General features: G+C 36.8%; 1 protein-coding gene across 1 annotated transcript; it reads right to left on the bottom strand.

The window, feature by feature from the left end:
• Nucleotides 1–1,030: 1,030 nt before the first annotated feature.
• On the bottom strand, nt 1,031–16,477 carry LOC133291464 (protein NRT1/ PTR FAMILY 2.13-like). Its single transcript, XM_061489720.1, has 7 exons — nt 16,295–16,477; nt 13,398–13,478; nt 13,039–13,211; nt 3,445–3,548; nt 3,131–3,348; nt 1,969–2,525; nt 1,031–1,877 (listed from the first exon to the last, which is right to left on the bottom strand). Exons 1-7 carry the CDS (start codon nt 16,475–16,477, stop codon nt 1,031–1,033), a joined length of 2,163 nt encoding a protein of 720 aa, XP_061345704.1.
• Nucleotides 16,478–24,246: the final 7,769 nt, after the last annotated feature.

Here is a 24,246-nt window from a genome sequence, read left to right as displayed (position 1 = left end):
TGTGGAACCACTCGGTGATGATTGTTTGTCTCTGTAGTTATCAAAAATGGCATCCAGTTTACAAGTTATTTCCTGAAAACGCTTGTTCATATGCTCCTTCAACACATCGACTTCAGCTTGTGTGTTCTCCCACCTATCCTCCATGGGTTGCGAACGAGTTTCAGGAGCCATAGCTCAAGATTAAAAGCACCAATTGGTAGAGAGTGTCTCTACTATTAAGGAAAATCAACAGAATTGGAGAAGAGAAGAAAGAAATCAGAGAATGAAGATGAGAAAAGAATGCTTCGGTTTATTGAATTTCATCAAAGATACAATGTATATCACTGATCTGTATTCTTATACTCCAACTACCTCTAACCACTTTTCCACTAACTCTACCTTTCCCTCTCTTTCTTTACACGTCACTTTCAATACAACAATGTGTAACTACCTAATGTCTACACGTCATCTCTGAACCTTATTGGTATTTTCTTCACACGTGTCCCTTTCCTTTGTGCAATGCTTTGTTCTTTTATTTGATCCTCCTCTTCTAATTGCTCTTCTTTTGTTACTATTGTATCAGACATAATGTAGTTTGTAATTTATTTTTTATCAATATAGCCTTAATCATGTTTTACATATCAAAGCTCTAAAATAAACAAAGACAAGAACACGTTTGGGGGGGGGGGGGGGGGATCAACCTCACAATGGTGTGTGGGGTATAAAAGGATTAATTAATAGACAGGTGACAAACAACTTATCACTTGTTATGAAAAATAATTGGTATAAAATATGTTAGTTTATTTAAAAATACTACGCATTGTTACAAAATCACACCTGAACATATATAAACTAGTTATTTCAGATTTTATGATAATATATATTCATTAGGCTACTATTATATCTTAGCTAGTATAAATATAATCTCTTGCATACTTTGTTGAGTTCGATAAAATGACATCAAAATAAACTAGTCACAACACTTCTTTATTGTGCTTATTATTCTCAAGTAGTTGAGGATTTATTTATCTAGTTAATTTTTGCATATATCTCAAGGTGTGCCCATGACTTGTGCTTTCACAATAACTTTGTAACGATAGCGTTTAGCACAGAAGAGGAGGTAGACAAGATTGAGTGCACCGAGTCCTGCTATGACGAAGTAATAGTAATCCAATCTGCCAGCGTTGATGTCATTGTTCAGCCAATCTACTTTGCCATGCTTTCGTGTCACTTTGTGCACAATGTTCATTACCAAGACACCAGCGTAACTTGCGAAGCCACCCACAAGAGGTTGCAAGGAATTGCCAAGAGTTTTCATATTCTCTGGCGATTCACTGTTGTAGAATTGAATGTGTCCAACAATGCTAAATACCTCGCACAATCCTAAAAAGGCAAATTGAGGAGCAAGCCACATGGCAGACATTGGTGTAACCCCATCAAGTGCACCGTGTGAGATAGCCACACTCCTTCTTCGCCACTCCGCCAAACCACCACTTACCATTGTAAGAATTGAGAAGATGTTACCAATTACTATCTTTTGAAGGCTTGTCAATCCTTCCTCTTGTTTTGTGAATTTTGCTAGAGCTCGTTGCACAAAGAGGTCATAACAAGGGAGCCATATACCAATGCTGATTAAGGATATTATACTGAATGATGCAGCAGGAATTTCAAAGTGTGGTCCAAGGTGTCGATCCATTTTCATGACCTGGATTACAGGAAATATTCCTCCTTGTGCCATTGGTATCAAACACAAGATACCAGAAGCCCAGATTGGTATAATTTTAATCACACATTTGACTTCTTCAACTTGTTGAATGCTACAAAGACTCCATGGATTTGTGACCAAACCTTCTGCATTAACTTCATTGTCTTGTATCAGAGCGGCTTTGTTTAGAAACCTGTGCAAAAATTAAAGTTACCAAAAAAGTTTGTCCTTAATTAGATGAGGAGTAAATATTAAAACACACAAGTGAGATTGACGAACATTACCTAAGTTGTTTGCTTAAAGGTATCTTGACTGCTTTATCATCTCTTAGTGGGGGATCATAGTAAACAACTTCCTCTTCATTTGCTGGGTTTTTGAGGTGGCGCTTCTTGTAAGCTGCAACAAACACTTGTGCAATACCAGAAAATATGCTCCCTTCTGCTGGCTGGTAAAAGTAAGTTCTTGTTCCGGCAAAAAATGTGATTATTGCACATAACATGAGAAGGGCTAGTATCCCAAAACCAATGACCCAATTTTTGTTTTGGATGTAAACTACTATAGTATTATTGATCAACTGAACCAGTGTCTGTGTGGTGTAGTACCAATTTAAGAAACTACTGACTCCTTTCCTTCCATCAGGGGAAGTTGTGTCAAATTGATCAATGGCAAAAGGAATACTGCATGGTCTAATTCCACCTGTGCCTATACCCAACAAAGATAGCCCCAAAATTAAGATCGCAAGTTGATTGGTATTTGGGGAAACACATACATGGTGCCGTGAAGAGCAACTTGGAGGATGAAATTGTGACACCCATGCTGTCAGTGTTAATATCACCATTCCCTAATTAATCACCAGAAAAGGATTAATTGACGCTCACCCATTCATATAATCAAGATTGCAGTAACAACTATCGTTAAATTCGGTTTGCCCCTGACCTATTATCACTTTGCTCAACTGTGATTTTGTTATCGAAGTATTTGTTATTTCCTTGGTGTTTTTTTTTTTTTACTAATCCTCTTATGTCAACCGAAGACTTCTTATTTATATCAGTGGAATGACCTGTTTATAATTTTTTTTACAAATTATATTTAGTATAATCAGTCATACACTCAAAGTCATTGGTTTAATAAAAAATCAAACTCTCAATTAAAGACAAAAAAATTGAATGAATTTTGTGCGCACATCCAAACCCCTCCTCCGCCACGGTCTTTTTAATTTGTCAATTTATTATAATGTTTCAAATATTCAACAAAGAAGAAAAATATCTAAGAGAATAAAGAAACTTTGGATAATTAAATTTACGAATTTGTAAGTTGAGGGAATGAAATCTCAGGGGCTAAACCAAAAGGAAACTAAAATTGACGCTAACAATTAAGTTCTTCATTTTAAAATTGACAAATCAGTGAGCGATTATTGTGCTTTAAATATAATGGAGTAGAACATACCACAAGTGTTCCAAATGATGCCACAGCAATGGTTTTGAATTTTCCTAAATAAGCGTCAGCAAGAGAAGCACCAATAATTGGTATGAAACTGCTCACTCCATACCATATGCTGAGAACATTTGCAGCATCAATCTGACTCAAATTGAACACTTTCAACAAATATACCATGAAATTTGCTGTCATGCCGAATGTTGCTATCCTCTCAATCGTCTCATTTGCTGTAAATCACAAAACCGGCTTAGCTAATTCAACTTGATAACAAATTGCATATCAATAAAAAATATATATACATGCATTTTGTGTTAAAACAGTACCTAAGATGAAAGGAATGGCCTTCCATCCGGGTTTTCTCTCTATTGTCCTTGCATTTATAAAATCCAAACCATCTTCTTTAGTTGACTTTCTTGAATTCCAATTCCTGCAACAGTAGGACCATAAAGATCTTGTCTCTTTTCTCTTATTCTCCTCTTCCATTATTTTTAACCAACGTCTCCTTTGTATGTGTATATATATGACTTCAACTAGGCTCCTTTCATTCTTATGGTTCCCAGAAGGAGCATTAGGAAAGGAAACGTATGCATGTCAGCAATCAGATGAAGACAATATGTTATAATGATATTTCTTGCAGTAATAAATATGAACTTAAATTATACATGTTTGCTAATGCGTAAGTCTATGGGCAATTACTTCAGAAACTGATCATGAATGCATGCATCCTCTACGTGTCATAGACATGAAAAGACAAGAGATGAGAGACAGCGAGTTTTGATGAAAAGTGAGAAAGTTAAAGATAAACGTAAGAGGTACTTTCCCTGAATTTTGGTAAACTTTAACCGGCTGTACTGGTATTTAGTGCTCTTGAAGGTTACCAATTCGTTTTGGATACAGCACAAGAAATGGGAAAGGTAAATCTCTAATATAATAAACAAGAACAAAGAAAAGAAAATATTGTTTGAGAAGAAAGTTAAAAGTTTGATTACCACTCATGCGATACACGCAGAATGCTACAAAATAAAACGAAGTTAGAAAAAGATACACGATACCATGATCATATAAAGTAACATTAAAATATTAAGAATTATATATAAAGGGAAAAATGGTTTTTGCCGTGATAAAATTATATCACGTAATCTCAAAATGATGTTGTTTTAGAATTTAGAATAAAAAATAAAAAATAAAAAAGTATTTTAAAAATTTTATTTTCTAATCGTAACATGCATTTTATTAAAATACCCTTTATTTTTTATTTTAAATCTCAAAACGATATTATTTTGAGACTAGATAACTTTACACTTTTTCACATTTTTAACATAGTTGAATAGGAAAAAATTGTAAGCATTTATCCAAAAAGAAAGAAAGAAATTAAAAGCATTTATTAAGGCTTTTGAAGTACTAAAACAATTCGTAGATCTACAACGCGTGTTGTCGGAAAGTATCGGACACGACACGTCATGATCTTTGAAGTGTCGGTACTTCATAAGTTGCCTCTTGGACTACTAATCTATAAATGAGATCCGTAATATAGGTGTAAGAAAATTTACTACAAAATCGTAACTATTTTATGTTGGCCGTTTCAGTTTTTTTTCTCTATTAGGATTAATTCAATTCAAATACTGTTTCAAAATATATTTTTTTATTCCCAGAAATTCAAACTTGAAATTTTTAATTTACTTTTGTAGGTTTACATTTATGAGCAGCATTGTTAAACCCGATCATGACTCAATTGGGGTACTTGTCAATGGTCACTGATTCAATCAAATAATCATTGGTTAAATAAATTGAATTAAATTTGAGTAAATATATTTAATAAAAGGAAGGGTCATATTTATCAACTTTTTGTTTACAAACTCTTATGAACTATACTATGTACTTCCGGAAATACACTAGGTTACATTTGTAAAAATTTGTATAAAAAATTTGTAAACGGATCATTCCTTGTAAACTATTATAGTTTATTGATCAACATGACCAGTGTCTGTGTGGTGTAGTACCAATTTAAGAATCTGCTGACTCCTTGCCTTCCATCAAGGGAAGTTGGGTCAAATTGATCAATGGCAAAGAGAATACTGCATGGTCTAATTCCACCTGTGCCTATACCCAGTTAGGGCAGCCCCAAAATTAAGATGGCAAACTAAGTAGTCATTGGGAGAACACAAGCTTGCTGCCTAGAAGTACAATTTGGAGGAAGAAATTATGGCACCTATGCTATAAGTGTTAGCACCACCATTCCCTAATTAATCACCAGCAAATGATTAATTGATGCTCACCTATGCATATAATCAAGAAAGCAGTAGCAATTATCATTAAATTCAGTTTATTATAATGTGGGTGAAGATTTGACTAAGAAGCCATGGGTTAATTAAGAAGAAGAAACTTTGTCAATTTATTATAATGTTTCAAATATTTAACTAAGAAGAAAAATGTAACACCCCGTATATATCCGGTTTGTTATCATATCATCGTATTAAGCAGCGCTTAATTAAAAATGCGGAATGTCTTTTTCTTTTCAATTATGACGTCATTATTCATTACCAACTTGATTACTTAATCATTTTCAAAACATTTCCTGTATGTAAATTGCAAAAGACAACTAACTGAAATACCTCATTAAATAAATAACATTACTATGTCTCTAGTCACGAAACTACAACACGTAGACCAGACAACACTGATAGTTTATACAACTCAAGCTAAACAATACTAACATCAAAGCGGCATGGACAAATCCCATGCTCGCCAAGTAAGGCACAAAGCCCAACAACAGTCTCAACAAAAGCAACATAATAAAAGCAAGCTAAAAGCATAACATCAGTAAGTATAATCCAGCATCCAAACATGTCAGCATATAAACAGCAATATGAGCTAAGCTCTGGCCTCCTGCCGCTAGAGGCATCAGCCCCCCAAGTTACCTGAACCTGAAATAAGCGTCCCCAAACGTGGGGTGAGATCTCTAAACCAGAAATCTCAGTAAGGCAAGGAGTCCTCAAGGATCTTCCACCCCAAGCTCACTTACATGTGCAATATAAGTTCAAAAGCAGTTTAACAATATCATTTCTAAAACAGTGCAATGCAGCAGATAATCATGTCATGTGTGTCAATACTATTCTACTGGCCAGAGAAATGCAGGAATACGTCTATTACCCACACAGTACGTGCCCAATGCCGTACCTACCCTTAAGATTCCATCTCATCGCGTGAACACCACATACATATCATAAGCCATTGCACATATCTTCTCAAAAGCATTTCAAATATCAAATCATGTAACACAGCATGCATATAAACCATTCCCCCATGGGGTATAGTGGAACCAACAATGGCTAAACCGAGGACACGAAAGCTTACCTCTTAAGCTAACTATCCAATCCAAGAGTCCACACAAGCTCAAAGTCCAAACACAGCAGAATCACAATCTGTTGTGAACTAATTAACATATCAATAATCATACTTTACAAGCATACAACATAAAGACAACATCTTTCCTTTACGTTTCATGTATTTAGGCTTCTCACAAAGCCACAAGCCCTTAATAACTTAGATTCTGACTTAGATAATTATTACAGAAGTTCAACTTCCTCAAACTAGGGTCCACAAACCCATAACACTGTTTTGTATGAACAGTAAGCTACTGTTCTTCGAAAATCCAAAATATCCAAATATTTTTCGGGGGCATATCCGGATATCTGTCTGCCAATATCCGGATATCCATATTCGGATATCTCAGAACCGCATATCTGGATATTAATATCCGGATATTTCTAACCCAATATCCGGATATTTCGCGGCAGAACTCAGATTCTGCATTTTGCGAGATATCAATCCAAATGTTCAACTTTTACTGATTACAGAAGCTTAAACATGCATTTCTAAGTGTGTTTAGCATTACCCAACCTCAAGTTATTAACTTTAGATCATTACATGCATCAAGGTTCCATTTTTAACAAAGAAAGCTCAAGAACAAAAGTGGTGATCATACCCCAAGCTCAAAACAGAAATGGATGATGCTCTTGGAGCTCACTTGAAGCTCCCAAAGTTCAGCATACACATGAACACGAAAATGGTGCACACACAAGGTCCTTTCTCTCCAAAGGTTGCTTCTTGAAGAAACAATATGCCAACACCAAGCTCCCACAACCCAAACAACAAAGGTCAGTCCCTCAACAACCAAAAACAGAGGCTGAACAACCAAAACACAACTCCCTTTCACCCTCATAATGCTCCTTCTCTCACACAAAAGGTATTTAGTGAAGAGAAATGGAAGAAAAGAGGTCCGAAAGCTCACAAAATGGGCGGTGAAGCAATGGAACAGTGTGAAGAGGAGCTGGTCAGCCTCTAAGTCACGTAGGAAAAGAGTGGCACCTAGGGTTTTGGGCCAAACATGCATATATATAGCCCATTAAGTTTTAAAAACACACTGTATTATCATTAATAGCTACGCTTAGCATTTCAATCCCAAACTTAGGATTCTGAACCTACTCATTTTTACAAGATTTATCATATTTTTATTATATTTTTCGCAGCATCTTTCCGCTACGCGCTTTTCCATAGCCAGTTTCAGTTCTGGCACCAGTTCTAATTATTTTATCTTGAAACTTGAAATCACAGTCCTATTTATTATTCTAGGAATATTCATGCATTTATTATAATTTTTCGGCATAATTCATCGGTACGCATTTATACCGAGTAGCAGAACCGGTATCTGCACTTTTCGTCAGAAAAGTGACTTTCAATATTATTACTCAGTTACCATAATTATTTAAGCCTCATAAGAATTATTAGGGTCAATTATGGAATTATTTCCTAATTTCACATAATTAATTAATTAACTTCCTTAATTAACGGTGCAAGTTCTTACATTCACCCCACCTTTTTAGGAGTTTGTCCTCAAAATCAGAATATACCTGTCTCAAAAATCGGGATACTGGAGGAGAAGCTCGTCCTCTCGCTCCTAGGTACACTCCTCAGGAGTTCTTCCTGACCATTGCACTTTGACCATCAGAATGATCTTGCTCCTCAGCTGCTTCTCGCCACGATCGAGAATCTTGAGCGGTCCGACGGGAGTCTTTAAGTTCTCCCGAACCTCCACATCATCTGGTTGCACCACGTGCGAAGGATCCGCTACATACTTGCGAAGCTGAGACACGTGAAACACGTCGTGGATGTTGGCCAAGTTCGGAGGCAAGGCAAGCCGGTAGGCAACAGGTCCTACTCTACCAAGGATCTGGTAGGGCCGAATAAACCGCGGGCTCAGCTTCCTCACTCCGAGTGCCCGTCCAACACCGGTGACAGGTGAAAGTCTCACAAACACGTTCTCACTTTCACTGAAGTCTAGTGGACGATGCTTGACATCGTAGTAACTCTTCTGGCGATTCTGCGCCTGCTTCAGCTTTTCCCTGATCATCTGGATCTGCAGGGTGGTATCTTGGACAAAGTCCAAGCCGAACAACTCACGATCCCCAACCTCAGACCAGTAGGTAGGAGTACGACACCTCTTACCATACAACGCCTCGTAGGGTGCCATGCCCAGGCTAGCATGGAAACCGTTGTTATACAAAAAATCAACCAACGGAAGGTACCTATCCCATGCTGAACCCTGCTCCAACGTGCAAGCCCTCAACATGTCCTCCCCGGTCTGGATGGTACGCTCAGTCTGTCCGTCAGTCTTAGGGTGATAGGTTGTACTCAGTCTCAACTGAGTTCCAAAAGCTTTTTGCAGCGCCTCCCAGAACCGAGATGTGAACTTCGGGTCCCTATCACTGATGATACTCTCGGGCACCCTGTGAAGCCTCTCGATCTCGCGAACGTACAATTTGGCCAACTGCTCTGTAGTGAAGCTCACCTTAATCGGAAGAAAGTAGGAAGACTTTCTCAATCTGTCCACAATGACCCATATAGAGTCGCAGCCAACCTGAGTCTTCGGCAAACCCACCACGAAGTCCATGGAAATGCTCTCCCATTTACATTCTAGAATCTCAAGAGGTTGAAGTTTACCAGACGGCTTTTGGTGTTTTATCTTCACCTTCTAGCAAATCAAACACTTGGACACATACACAACTATGTCCTTCTTCATTCCTGGCCACCATAAATTTCTCGTCAGGTGTTGATACATCTTTGTCGCACCAGGGTGGACAGTAAACTGGCCCTTATGGGCCTCAACCATAACCTCTTCGGTCAAAGGACCTCGAGGAATCACGATCCGCTTCTGAAACAACAGAAGTCCATCGTCATTCCAAGACACACTGTCTTGGTTCTTCACGTAGTCCAGGCACTCTCTCTGCATTTGCGCCTCTTTGATTTTCTCCATAAGCTCATTCTTGACTCTCACAGTCTCCATCTCGAGAAGTGCACCCCAAACAAGGAAGTCACCTTCAGGTCTCGAAACTTCTTTATGAAGTTGAAGTCACCCATCGTCAAACTGGATAGACTCACAGATTTTTGACTCAGAGCATCGGCTACCACGTTGGCCTTGCCAGGATGGTACTTCAACTCAAAGTCGTAGTCCTTCAGAAACTCCATCCATCCTCTTTCTCTCATGTTCAGCTCCTTCTGATCTAACAAATACTTCAAGCTCTTGTGGTCACTGAACACGGCGAACTGCATACCAAAGAGATAATGCCTCCAAATCTTGAAAGCAAACACAATCGTAGCCAACTCCAAATCATGAGTTGGGTAGTTCTCCTCATAAGGTTTCAACTGCCTTGAAGCAAAAGCAACAACTCTACCAGACTGCATCAAAACACAGCCCAACCCCTTTCCAGAAGCATCACAGTAAAGCTCAAACTGCTCCTCAGGATCAGGAAGGATCAACACAGGTGAAATAGTCAATCTCTCCTTCAACTCCTGAAAGCACTCCCCACACTCGTGAGTCCGCACAAATGGAGTCTCCTTTCGGGTAAGGCGAGTCAAAGAGAGAACCATCGTGGTGAATCCCTTGATGAACCTCCAGTAGTAACCTGCCAAACCTAAGAAACTCTTAACTTCCGTAACCGTCTGGGGCCTCTCCCAATCTAGCACGGCTTCAAACTTGTTGGGATCCACGGCAACTCCTTCAGCTGAAATCACATGCCCAAGGAACTTGACTGACTTGAGCCAAAACTCACACTTAGAAGGCTTATGATGTTTTCCAAACAAAAAATAATAAGAAATCAGTCATAAAAGAGCATTTCTTGTATATTAATTACTTTTATTAGTTAGTTTTCCTATTTCAGTTTATTTTTCATCTTTTATATCATTTTTGCAGGTTAAAGCAAGAAGAAATAGGAAAATTGAGAAAAATTGAAAAAGGAAAGTGGCGCTACCCGCGCCACTTTTGCGCCGGAAAAATACAGAGACCAGGGATTTGGCGCGAGACCCGCGCCAGAATGGCGCTACCCGTACGGACTTCAGCGTGGAGGCAATTTCGAACTTAAAAGGACGCTGCGAGGGTTCTTTAGGAGGGACTTTTTGACGATGGAGCAGAACAAGGATTCGTGAGGAAGAGAAGAGTAGAGGATCATTCTTTGTTCCTCCTATTAATTTTATTTTGAATTCTATTTTATAATTTTATGTCAGCCATGTCTATGGCTGGCTAATTTCTTTTATTGTAGTTAGGGTCACAAACCCTATGTGAACCCTTTTTACGCTGGATTGATTATTTTCGCTCGTTTATTTAATATATTTTATTTTTACCCTGTGCATATTGATATTATTTCTGTTAGACTTGATCAACCTAATAGGAGATAATAATTCGGGATTAGGGCTTGCAATAGAAATATTGGGGTTTTTGATTCTGAAACGGGGTAAGGTAAAAATTTTTTATGCTCTAGGGATAGACTTATGTGAGTTGCAGTCGTTTGATTTATCGTGATTAATGCTTAATTTCATGCGGGGTTGCTAAGGGATTAGGATTTCAATTGAATTAAAGGGTTAGATTGCCAAGGGATTGAGATTTACTTGTGCGATCAGTATACTTGTCGGTGAGCATCAGCTTAGCATAAAGCTTTTTCTCCTTCAGCACTTGCAGAACAATCCTTAGATGCTCCGCATGCTCCTCCTCAGTCTTGGAGTAAATCAAAATGTCGTCAATGAAAATGATCACAAACTGATATAGATACGGCTGGAAAATCCTGTTCATGTAATCCATGAACACTACGGGTGCATTGGTGAGTCCAAACGGGATCACCAAATACTCAAAGTGACCGTATCTCGAACGAAACGCGGTCTTAGGGACATCCTCCGGCTTCACCCGAATCTGATGGTATCCGGACCGGAGATCAATCTTCGAATACGCGCAAGCACCCATGAGTTGATCCAATAGATCATCAATACGAGGGATGGGAAAATTGTTCTTGATCGTCACCTTGTTCAACTACCGGTAGTCGGTGCACAATCGCATTGTCCCGTCCTTCTTCTTCACAAAGATGACCGGTGCTCCCCATGGAGACACACTCGGTCGAATGAAGTCTTTCGTTGAAAGATCCTCAATGTGCTTCTTCAGCTCAGGCAACTCCGTTGGCGACATCCGATATGGAGCTAAGGAAATAGGCCCTACACCAGGCAACAAATCAATGGAGAACTCTATCTCCCTCTGTGGCGGAAACTCAGGAATCTCCTCAGGAAACACTCCGAGGAATTCCCTCACCACAGGAATGCCAGTGATATCCTCTTGTGTCCCACTCACCAAACCTCCCAACATGACATAATCGAATGCCCCATCTCTCAAGGCCTTCCTAGCCTGCAGGAATGAAATATATGGCGAGGAACTGGCTGCAGAATCACACGGAGACATCACCACGCGCTTGGCACAACAGTCAAACATAACACAATTCTTGGACAACCAATCCATGCCAAGGATGATTTCCAAATTAGCCATCGGCAATCCTATCAGATCTACCGAGAAGTCACGGCCATCCCACTGAAACACGACATCTCGATGTACAGTGGAGGTCTCATACTTTTCTCCGGTGGAGGTAGTCACCCACAACGGTGGAGAAATCACAGCACTGGGCAATTCAAGCCCCAAAGCAATCGGGGTTGCAACAAAAGAATGTGTAGCCCCGGAATCAAACAAAACATCAACCGAAGAATCACCAATAGACACAGTACCTCTGACAAGGTTCAGGGCTCTATCCGACTGCTGGCGATCCAACGTGTACACACGTCTAGAAGCAGGTGGCAATGCAGGTGCCGAAGTAGGTGCCAGGGCAACCATCTGCAACGGAACCTCCTGCACCACAGCAGCTTTCGCCGTTGACGACAGACAGTCTCTGGAAAATTGGCCCTCCTTGCCACACTGGAAACAAATCAGCTGCCCCGTAGCACAACGTCTCGCATGCTCCTTTCCGCACTGCGAACATCTAGGAGTGAAAGGAGGCCTCGTAAAACTTCCCTGCTGTGAAGAAGTAGTCCTATTGAACTGACGAGGCGCCTGCCTAGTTGCAAACTGTTTTCCCTTCCCTTTCGGACCAAACTTCCTGTCCTTCCAGGAAGTGGAAGTGGAACTACCCGTCCCCTTCGTCTCAGCAACCTTGGCCCTCTTGGCCTTACTCGTAATGCAGACATCCTGGATGTCCCGACACTGCTGCAAGAGTGTCCCGAAGTCTCTCGAAGCTGCTCCAGCAAGACGATCTGTTATCTCCTCGCTAAGTCCCCTACGGAACTTAGCAGCCAAGAACATCGGAGTAGGCGAAACCATCCGAAAGTGTGCAAACTTTACCAGCTCATTAAACTTGGTCAGGTACTCGTCAACAGACAATGAGCCTTGCACCAACCTGTTGAACTCCCCCTGCTTCCTCTCCTGTGCATCATACGGGAAGTACCGACCCAGAAAGCAATTCTCGAAGAATGGCCATGTCATAACATGACCCTGCATCTCAAAAGCGTGAGAGGTGTTCATCCACCACTCATGGGCATCGCCCTCCAGCATATACATTGCAAACATCAGCTTCTGCGAATCAACACACTGCATGACCCGGAAGATCTTGTCCAACGCCCGTAGCCATCTCGCTGCAGCAATAGTGTCATAAGACCCAACAAAGGAAGGTGGCTTATGCTTTCGGAAAGCATTCAGCCTACGGTCGATCACGTCACGGTCCTCAGCAAGCTCAAAGTAGAGTTCCATCACCCCAGTGACATGAGTAGCATTACCAATGTGATTCAGGCTCTCCTCCTGAACACTAGGTGGAGGCGGCGGTGGAGGTGGTGGCAGAGGATACTGGCCAATAGCAGGACCAACCCTAATTTCCTCCAGCATGACCCTCATCATGGTCATGTTCGCTAGCCGGTTTACCTCAAGAGCATCCTCTGTGGCCTTCTGGTTCGTCTCTCGAACGGCATGCATCATTGCCACATTGGCCAATCTAGTGGCCTCCTGCATCTCAGCCAATGCAGTCAGGATTGGGTCGGGTTGACCCTCAGCAGTCTCGCGAGTTCTCCTGGGTATTACCATGACTCTGCACAAGTTACACAAATTATGAGTTGATCAGGCCCACACAATGTGATCACATATGCATCATCATAATAACACTCAACGGAGCAAACACACAAGACAGACACAACCAAGCATCCTAGTTATTGCAATACATACATGCTTTTCCCTCGAACCATTGCTTTGATACCATAAAATGTAACACCCCGTATATATCTGGTTTGTTATCATATCATCGTATTAAGCTGCGCTTAATTAAAAATGCGGAATAACTTTTTCTTTTCAATTATGACGTCATTATTCATTACCAACTTGATTACTTAATCATTTTCAAAACATGGCCTATATGCAAATTGCAAAAGACAGCTAACTGAAATACCTCAGTAAAGAAATAACATTAATATGTCTCTAGTCATGGAACTACAACACGTAGACCGGACAACCCTGATAGTTTATACAACTCAAGCTAAACAATACTAAGATCAAAGCGGCATGGACAAACCCCATGCTCGCCAAATAAGGCACAAAGCCCAACAACAGTCTCAACAACAGCAACATAATAAAAGCAAGCTAAAAGCTTAACATCAGCAAGTATAATCCAGCATCCAAACATGTCAGCATATAAACAACAATATCAGCTAAGCTTCGGCCTCCTGTCGCTAGAGGCATCAGCCCCCAAGTTACCTGAACCTGAAATAAGCGTCCCCAAACATGAGGTGAGATCTCTAAACCAGAAATCTCAGTAAGGCAAGGGGTCCTCAAGGATCTTCCACCCCAAGCTCACTTACATGTGCAATATAAGTTCAAAAGCATTTTAACAATATCATTTCTAAATCAGTGCAATGCAGCAGATAATCATGTCATGTGTGTTAATACTATTCTACTGGCCAGAGAAATGCAGGAATATGTCTACTACCCACACAGTACACGCCCAATGTCGTACCTACCCTTAGGATTCCATCCCATCGGGTGAACACCACATACATATCATAAGTCATTGCACATATCAGCTCAAAAGCATTTCAAATATCAAAGCATATAACACAGCATGCATATAAACCATTCCCCCATGGGGTATGGTGGAACCAACAATGGCTAAACCGAGGACACGAAAGCTTACCTCTTAAGCTAACTATCCAATACAAGAGTACACACAAGCTCAAAGTCCAAACACAGCAGAATCACAATCTGTTACGGACCAATTAACATATCAATAATACTCTTCAAGCATACAACATAAAGACAACACCTTTCCTTTACGTTTCATGTCTTTAGGCTTCTCACAAAGCCACAAGCCCTTAATCACTTAGATTCTGACTTAGATATTTATTACAGAAGTTCAACTTCCTCAAACTAGGGTCCACAAACCCATAACACTGTTCTGTATGAACAGTAAGCTACTGTTCTTCGAAAACCCAGAATATCCGGATATTTGTCGGGGGCATATCTAGATATCAATATCCGAATATCTGTCTGCCAATATCCGGATATTTCGCGGCAGAACTCAGATTCTGCATTTTGCGAGATATCAATCCAATGGTTCAACTTTTACCGATTACAGAAGCTTAAACATGCATTTCTAAGTGTGTTTAGCATTACCCAACCCCAAGTTATTAACTTTAGATCATTACATGCATCAAGGTTCCATTTTTAACAAAGAAAGCTCAAGAACAAAGGTGGTGATCATACCCCAAGCTCAAAACAGAAATGGATGATGCTCTTGGAGCTCACTTGAAGCTCCCAAAGTTCAGCACACACAAGAACACGAAAATGGTGCACACACAAGGTCTCTTCTCTCCAAAGGTTGCTTCTTGAAGAAACAATATGCCAACACCAAGCTCCCATAACCCAAACAACAAAGGTCAGTCCCTCAACAACCAAAAACAGAGGCTGAACAACCAGAACACAACCCCATTTCACCCTCACAATGCTCTTTCTCTCACACACAAGGTATTTAGTGAAGAGAAATGGAAGAAAAGAGGTTCCAAAGCTCACAAAATGGGTGGTGAAGCAATGGAACAGTGTGAAGAGGAGCTGGTCAGCCTCCAAGTCACGTAGGAAAAGAGTGGCACCTAGGGTTTTGGGCCAAACGTGCATATATATAGCCCATTAAGTTTTAAACACACTGTATTATCATTAATAGCTACGCTTATCATTTTAATCCCAAACTTAGGATTCTGAACCTACTCATTTTTACAAGATTTATCATATTTTTATTATATTTTTCGCAGGATCTTTTCGGTACGCGCTTTTTTATAGCCAGTATCAATTCTGGCACCAATTCTCATTATTTTAACTTGAAACATGAAATCACAGTCCTATATATTATTCTAGGAATATTCATGCATTTATTATAATTTTCCGGAATACTTCATCGGTATGCATTTATACCGAGTAGCAGAACCGGTATCTGCATTTTTCGTCAGAAAAATGACTTTCAACATTATTACTCGCTTACCATAATTATTTAAGCCTCGTAAGAATTGTTAGGGTCAATTATGGAATTATTTCCTAATTTCACATAATTAATTAATTAACTTCCTTAATTAACGGTGCATGTTCTTACAAAAAAATCTCTAAGAGAATAAAGAGACTTTGGTTAATTAAATTTATGAATTTGTAAGTTGATGGAATGAAATCTCAGGGGCCAAACCACAGGGAAACTAAATTGATGCTTACAATTAAGGTCTTCAAATTAAAATTAACAAATCAATGAGCGATTGTACTATGTGTTTTCAATATAATGGAGTAGAGCATACCACAAGTGTTCCAAATGATTCCATAGAAATGGTTTTGAATTTTCCTAAATAGGCATCAGCAACAGAAGTACCAATAATTGGTATGAAATTGCTCACTCCATATCTTATGCTGATAACATTTGCAGCACCAACCTGACTCAAATTGAACACTTTCAACAAATACACCATGAAACTTGCTATCATGCCGAATGTTGCTATCCTCTCAATCGTCTCATTTCCCACAAAATAAAAATCACAAGACTGGCTTAGTTAACCCAACTTGATAACAAATTATATATCATTAAATATTATATACGTACATATGCACATTTTTGTATTATAAACGTGTATTAATATCTCATTACTTTCTATAAATATTGTAGATAGTTGTATTATTATCTCAGTACTTTCTACCAGTGTTTTAAAACCCCACCCCACCCCCCGGTTTGACCCGGGTCAACCCTGACCCCTTCCCTCTAAGGGATAGGGTCACAAGTTGGACCCTATATGCATATCGACCCTTCAGACCCCCAAAACCTGGCCGGGTTTCAGTGACTCCCGGGTCAGAGGGGTCAAAGGGGGTCACTGCATGTTTATTTTTTAAAAAAAAAAATTCCGTGAAACAACTTCATTTTATTAAAAAATTAAAAATAAAAATGCTTGCAAACCTAAATCTAATCGTTCTCTTCTCTCCCAGTGACCTATATTTCTTCAATCTTCACCTCGTAGACGTGAATCTTCTAGAAAAGGTAAGAATTTTAACTATTCAAATGAAATTCTTACGGTCGTCGATGGAAAACAAAAATTCATTCTTACTTCCTTTAAATTTTTCTTTGTCAGGGACCTTCTCCAAAGAGGCAGAACCGCGTCAGCGTATTGATCCCATTAGAATATGAGTTTTGTACTTTTGTATCTTGATACTTTAATTAGGTCGTGTAATATTGACTTGTGGTTGTAATTAGAGAATTATGTTAAGTATATTTTGAATCTTTGATAATTAGTGATTTGTTTTTTAATATTTTTATATATGATATATATATTTATATATTTTTAATATATAAAACCGGGTCAGCATAGTGGCCCCATGACCCCCGGTTGAATCCGTGACTCCATGATCCCTGACCTCGGTCAGGTCGATGGTCGAGCCGGGTTTTTAAACACTGCTTTCTACATTGGAATTGTTAAGTATATTTATAATATTTATTGGAAAATATATTATTATGGTTAGATTTAATAGTTTTTATTATTATGTTTTGGGCTTAATTTATTCGGTCAATTAAAAATGATCATATATTATTTACAAAAGCCAACACGTTCTTATGATAAAGTGGAAAAATATATATAACAAATTTAAATTTAATAAAAAATTATAGATCAAATGAAAACATATTTAGAATTATATATAAAAATACATGTATAGTTGTTAAAAAATAAAAAAATATTAAATTTAAATGCTAAAAAATATTAAATAACACATTTATATTATAAAAGAAAATAAATAAAAAATTGAACTTAAAAAATAATACAAAAAGAGAAAAAAATTCGTACAAGTATTTTTTTAAAAAACAATTAACATAGATATTTTAAATAAATATGTATATCTAATCTAAAAATTATAAATTAAAAGATAAAAAAATTAGTTTTTCAAAATAATATGTATAATTAATAAAAATTATATACATGGAAAAAAAGGTCAACATTTAATGTTTCTGCAGTGGAAAAAGTTATATATAATAAAGAGTAAATACCCTTTTTAGTCTTCAGTAAATTTCACGATACCCGCTTTAGCCCATAGCAAATAAAAGGCCCATTGTTGTCCCTAAAAAGTTCAAAATGGACCCATTTTATTCCTTTTAGGGACTAATATGGGTCTTTTTTGAATTTGTGAGGGACCACGATTTCAACTAAATTGGTCCATTTTGAATTTCTTAGGGACCACGACGGGCCTTTTTATTTGCTAGGGACTAAAACGGGTGTCATGAAATTTGTCGAGACCAAAAAATGTATTTACTCTATAATAAATTTGACTTTAATATAAAATTATAGATTAAACAAAATTTTTATTTAAATTATAAAAATATATTTATAGTAGATAAAAATATTTGAAATTTGAAATTTAAACTTCATAGGTGAGAAAAAAAAGTTTGAAATTTTGGTTGTCAAACAACTATATTAATATCTCACTACTTTTTGTAGGTGATTGTTAAACCTATTAATAATACTATAACTTTCTGCATAGAAAATTGTTAAGTCTATTAATAATATTTTGTTAAGACTATTAATAATATTTATTATTATGTAATTAAACTAATGAATGGTCTTTTGATATTACCCTATTCAACTTCAACTATAAAGTTTTGATAGAGTACTAAACGTATGAAGATATATACTAATACACAGACCACAAAAAGTCGATTTAAAGGCAACTGTAAAAAATATAGATATATACTAATCTAGATGCAACTATAAGAACAATTTTGTGTAGATAAATATAAAAATATATTACATGCTGGTATAAAATGTTGACTGTTATAGGTGGCAAATTGTGCTCGGCCTGGAGGGCATGCCCACCAACTTATTTTTTAATTAAATTAAAACTTCATCATTATTCTTTTATAATTAAATTTTTAAATTAGATTTTAATTTTTGTAAATATAAATTTGTAAAATTCAAAATACTAAGGACATAAATCCTTGCAAAAAATAATTAATTACGTAAAATATTGATAGTTAAAGGTTTCAAATTGAGCTTGGCCCGGAGTGCCTGCCCGCCCTGCCCACCAACTCATTTTTATAATTAAATTCCTAAATCCAATTTTAATTTTTGTAAATACAAGACATAAAAAAAATTAAGTTAGAAAGAAAGTAGCACATCTTTATACTAGCATATGGATCCCTTGTATCTTCAATTACAAAACTTTTAGTCAGTAATTTTTTTTTGTCTTTTTCTCTTATTACACTTTTGTTTCCTTAAAAATGATTAATGTCTTTGAAACAATTGTAGGAGGAGCCATCAGAATAATTTATATATTTCACACATGATAGAATAGAGCAAATACAGAATTGTTTCAATTACCAAAATGAACTTCCCAGTGAAAGTAGCTATATGTATATGGGATTTTCATTTGTTTGTCTGATGCAAGAATTCTGAATGAGCAATTTCCGATATCTAAAAACTTCCAAGTCACTGCATTCAAATAGGACAAATTGATTTCTTTAATATATTATTCTTTTTAAATTAATACAATTAAATTTAATAATAAAAAATCAAAAACTTCTCTCTCTCCATTAAATTTAATTATAAAAAATTAATAACATAATAAAAAATTAAAAACTTCTCTCTCTCCATTAAATTTAATAATAAAAAATTAAAAACTTCTCTCTCTCTCTCCACTAAGTTTAAATGACCTGTTCTCTCTCTCATTATTAATGTTAGCTTTAAATTTTCTCCATCTCTATTAAATTTTATTATTTTGTTTCAAATAAGAGGACGTAACTCTCCCATTTTTTCTGCACGCGGTTACCTACTCTCAATTTTCATATATTTTTAAAAAATAATTTTAATAAAATTATTGAAAAATTTGTTTAACTATTTTTTAATCTTTCAAACCCCAAAAAACTAAGAGAAGGATTAGCATTGAGTCCCCAAGATGTCGCCATCTGTAAATTAATATAATACTGTTTGAAATTATGGCTGAATAATTAATATAATTATATAATTCTAAAAAAATTTATTAAAATAATATGATTTGACTATTTTTAATCATTCCAACCCCACAAATATGATCAGACCCTACACCTGTACTCACTTTCTCTTTTTAAAAATATATTACTTATTTTCCCGAAAAAATTATATTATTTTAATAATTCTTTTAAAAATATATTAAAGTCATCAGTCCACATATATAAAATTAAATTATATTCATCAGTCAACACACATGTATTTTTATATAATTTCATGCCATTTCCAACAAATGTTTAACCCATTGGAAAGCATTTTCCATGCTCCAGTCAACGATAGTTATCTCCTCTCAATCCTCATTCCTTATATATTATTATATCTCTCACCCACCCAATATATGGCATTCTCTTCTTAGCAATAGCCAGTCAGATATCACCTTTCAATCTTCATATATTATCTCCTTTCAATATTTTTTCTACAGTGTGCAAATGGTAGGATTTGGTAATATAATATCTAACCAATTTCTCGGGCTTTTGCTTTTGATGATACCAACGTTGCTTTTTAGCTCATCATCCTCATCTCTAGCAGCAGCAAAGGAATTTTCTGTTGGTGGTAAAGATGGTTGGATTGTGGAACCTTCCGAATATTACAATCAATGGGCTCAAGAAAACAGGTTTCATGTCAATGGCATTCTATGTAAGTTTAATAATATTAATTTTATCTTTATATAGAAATAAGGATATATAAAAGGGTTTTAATATATATTCATGTTCTATTTTGGATGCATGCAGATTTTAAGTACAAGACAGGGGATGATTCAGTTCTGGTGGTGAAGAAATAGGATTATTTTTCATGTAACAACAATAATCCCATTCATAAGATGGACGGTGGGAATTCAACTTTCCTTTTGGACAGGTTGGGTCACTTTTTCTTTATTAGTGGCAATGTTGACAACTGTAAAAATGGTCAAAAGCTTATAATTTTCGTCAACGCCGTAAGAGACACACTTCCTCAGGCTACACCACCGTCTCAATCAACGACAAGTGTCCCACATGAACATGGAGGAGGGGATGGCAGAGGCTGGAGTGTAAGAGTAAATAGATTTTGCACCCGCACGTGTTGTAACTTTGCGCTTACTTGCGAATGTTGCTAAAGGCAGAAAATATAAACTAGATGGATAAGTGTATCCATGTAGCAACTAAATGTAAGAAATAATAAATAATAAATAATAAATAAGAAATAAAGATTGGACTCTCTCTTCTCCATGCCATGTGTGCCATAGGTTGAAAAGTCTTCATTTAACTATGCATGTAGCTGACACATATCTGGTGCCTATGCCAGTAAGTTCTGACGGTTTCACAAAAACAAAATAAAATCTAAGCACATCAAACTATGAAATTAAACATAAATGCTAATGTTCCTAAAATGAACAATTGGATAAATAGTTTTCTCTCAATCATTTTGTATTTTTTTGTCGGTGCTTTATAGTTAATTTTATTGGTTCTGATTATAAGATCTAACACCCTGTAATACTCCGGTTGTTAACATACATGATATTTAGCATACACAGCGGAAAACTTTATTTTAAAGAATAAAAACACGTCTTACAAAAATACGAGTAAAGTTTTTCCAAAACATTTTTTGAAAACATTTCTAAAAACATTCACGTGAGATACTGCGAAAGCGTATATCTAAACATACATCTACTAATTAATCCCATGAGCCAATATTAGTGCCATTGACCAGCAAGATATGACATCAAGAATCATACCTGACAGAGTCTCACGGACAGCATAACGGCTGTATTTTGGATAACTGGGAACATGGTCTCACACACACAGTTAACCTAATTGATACAATAATTTAAACAGATAGCTTGCAAGTCCCACACGGACTGCAATCGTTTCAATGGGTCAATACAAATAATAAGGCTCCATGCCCAAATTAACTGAATGCATACATCAAGTCTATATTAATCCTAAAACATAACATTCGTAAATCATCCATGGCTCTAAGGATACAATCATGAGCCTAAATAAATCCATACATAATCTCAATACATTAATTAAGCATGTTAACAAATCTACATGCCAACATCAAGTCTAAACATAATATAAAATCATCAGCTGCATCATCAACTACTCCAATGCGTGGGCCTTGCCCCTAGAAGCATCACCACTACTCTGTGTACCTGAAATGATGTCCGCAAATGGGGTGAGATAACAACATCTCAGTAAGCTCAAGGTTCATAGAGGATCCTCTAATCCCCTGAGCCCACTTCCTGCATGACAAGTCAGATATAAAGCATATAATACAGGCATACAGCATAAACATAGCATCATCATATCATCCTTGTGTAACCCTAGGGTCAAAGCCATAAACAGTTACACATGTGTGACTTCCAGAAGCCATAGACAGTCAACACAACATCAGTATGAAATAGCTCCTAGAGTCAAGTCATAGGCAGCCTACATACCATGATCACTGGCCAGGATCCTCATATACATATATCATCAGTGCATCATCATAACATCAAGATCATATAACATCTATCTGAATGTGAACGAATGCACATATACATTATACTATATACTTTCATACAATACAACCATAATTCCCACCATCATGGTGGGGCCACAAGAGAGAGGATGCAACTAGAACTAGGAGCTTACCTCAGGGAGCTTAGCACAAGAGATATGAGAATGAAATTTCGTCTAATTACGTCCATTAGACCGAGTGATAAATCATAAGTCAGTGATTTTTATGGTATGTAGTGATTATGAGAATTGTTAACATAGACGGCTATTTCAATGTTATTATATCAGGTAATTGTTACCTTTACTCTCCTCTTCACAACCATACTGGTGCTACCCGGCAAGTGTACCGATCGCACAAGTAATATAATGATAAGAAAGTATCGTATCCACAGGAATTATGATCGAATATCAAATAATCGTCCTTTTAAGATGGAAGAAATTCAAATAGGTATAAGAAATATTGTTGAATTGATTAAAGATAAGAACTAAAAACAAGAATGTATTTTTAGGGTTTTTGTGATGAAAAATAAAAATAGAGATTGATTTGTAAAAATATGAGAAAGCATTGTAGCTAGAGTACACTCCCCATATAATCCCTGCTTCTTACGCTGGATTGATTTATAATACTCATTTATATAAATACTCAGATAATTTATCATCTAAAAATAATTAGTTAAATTCTAATCCCTTGGCAATCTAAACCTTTAACCCCAATTGGAACCCTAATCCCTTAGCAATCCCTCATGAAATTAAGCAATGAACACGATAAACAAAACATCTGCAATCAAATATATGTCTATTCCTAGCACGCATACAAATTGTTATCCTATTCCCTTTCAAGATCAAAACCCCAATATTCCTATCTAGAGTTCCAACCCTCAAACTACCATCAACTATTAGATTAATCAGTTCTAACAAAGAAGATAAAAATTACGCACAGAGTAGAGATAAAGATAAATATATAAACGAGTAAAAATAAATCAATCCGTTGTAACAAGGGTTCACATAGGATTTGTGACTGTTGCGACTTCGGCAAGTGCACCGGTCGTAAAGTAATAAAATGTACTGAGTACGAGATCGTTCCCACGAGGATCAGAATTTCAAGCACTAGTTCGGTAATTGCGTTTTAGTTGGACAATCAAGAATTGAGATGAAGATAATCGTATTTTGAAAGAGTAATTAAACTTAAAGAAAAATAAAAGCATGCAAGAAAATTCAGAATTGAAAAGAATAATTGAAAAGATGATGATGGATTTAAGAATTAAAAAACAAGCGTAGTTAATGTTTCGACTTCCCCCAATTTCCTCAATATGTTATGAATTAAACTATCAAGAACCTTTTCTTAATATATTGCCAATCAATTCTATCTAAGTTAATTAGGGCTCAATTTCTTGTTACCCTAAATCTATGTGATCTTGAAAGAACTCTAGTTCCCCGATTATTCCCCAAGAAAACATGCATTAAGATCAAGAATTACAAGATTGCATAATTACCCTATGTCTATCTCTAGATCACAAGGATTATGATAAATTTATCAAGTAAGGGTTCAAGCACCAACATCCCTATTGTCATACAATTCCCCAAAATCATTCTATAAGGAGAAAACTCATAGAAAGCATTGAAAACAGATAAATTTATTCAATTATAAAAAGAAAGGATTCAGAGACAATATAATTCATAAACATAAAGGTTCAATTGAGTTCCATCTACCCTTAACTACATAAAAATTTACTCTAGCATACTGAATTGAAAAAC

The sequence above is a fragment of the Gastrolobium bilobum genome, unplaced genomic scaffold, assembly GCF_033153095.1.
Source record: "Gastrolobium bilobum isolate Gb01-03AN ecotype WA unplaced genomic scaffold, APGP_CSIRO_Gbil_v1 utg42110, whole genome shotgun sequence".
Classification (NCBI taxonomy): domain Eukaryota; kingdom Viridiplantae; phylum Streptophyta; class Magnoliopsida; order Fabales; family Fabaceae; genus Gastrolobium; species Gastrolobium bilobum.
Note: the sequence above shows the minus strand (reverse complement) of the source record. Positions and strands in the feature narration are given on the sequence as shown.

Coding starts and splice junctions, on each gene's coding strand:
- LOC133291464 (XM_061489720.1), bottom strand. CDS start 16,477: ATGATAGCAAGTTTCATGGTGTATTTGTTGAAAGTGTTCAATTTGAGT. Junction 3,549..13,038: donor CAGAAGCTGATGTTTGCAAT/GTATATGCTGGA, acceptor CTACTGTTGCAG/GAATTGGAATTCAAGAAAGT. Junction 1,878..1,968: donor CCTTTAAGCAAACAACTTAG/GTAATGTTCGTC, acceptor ATTTTTGCACAG/GTTTCTAAACAAAGCCGCTC.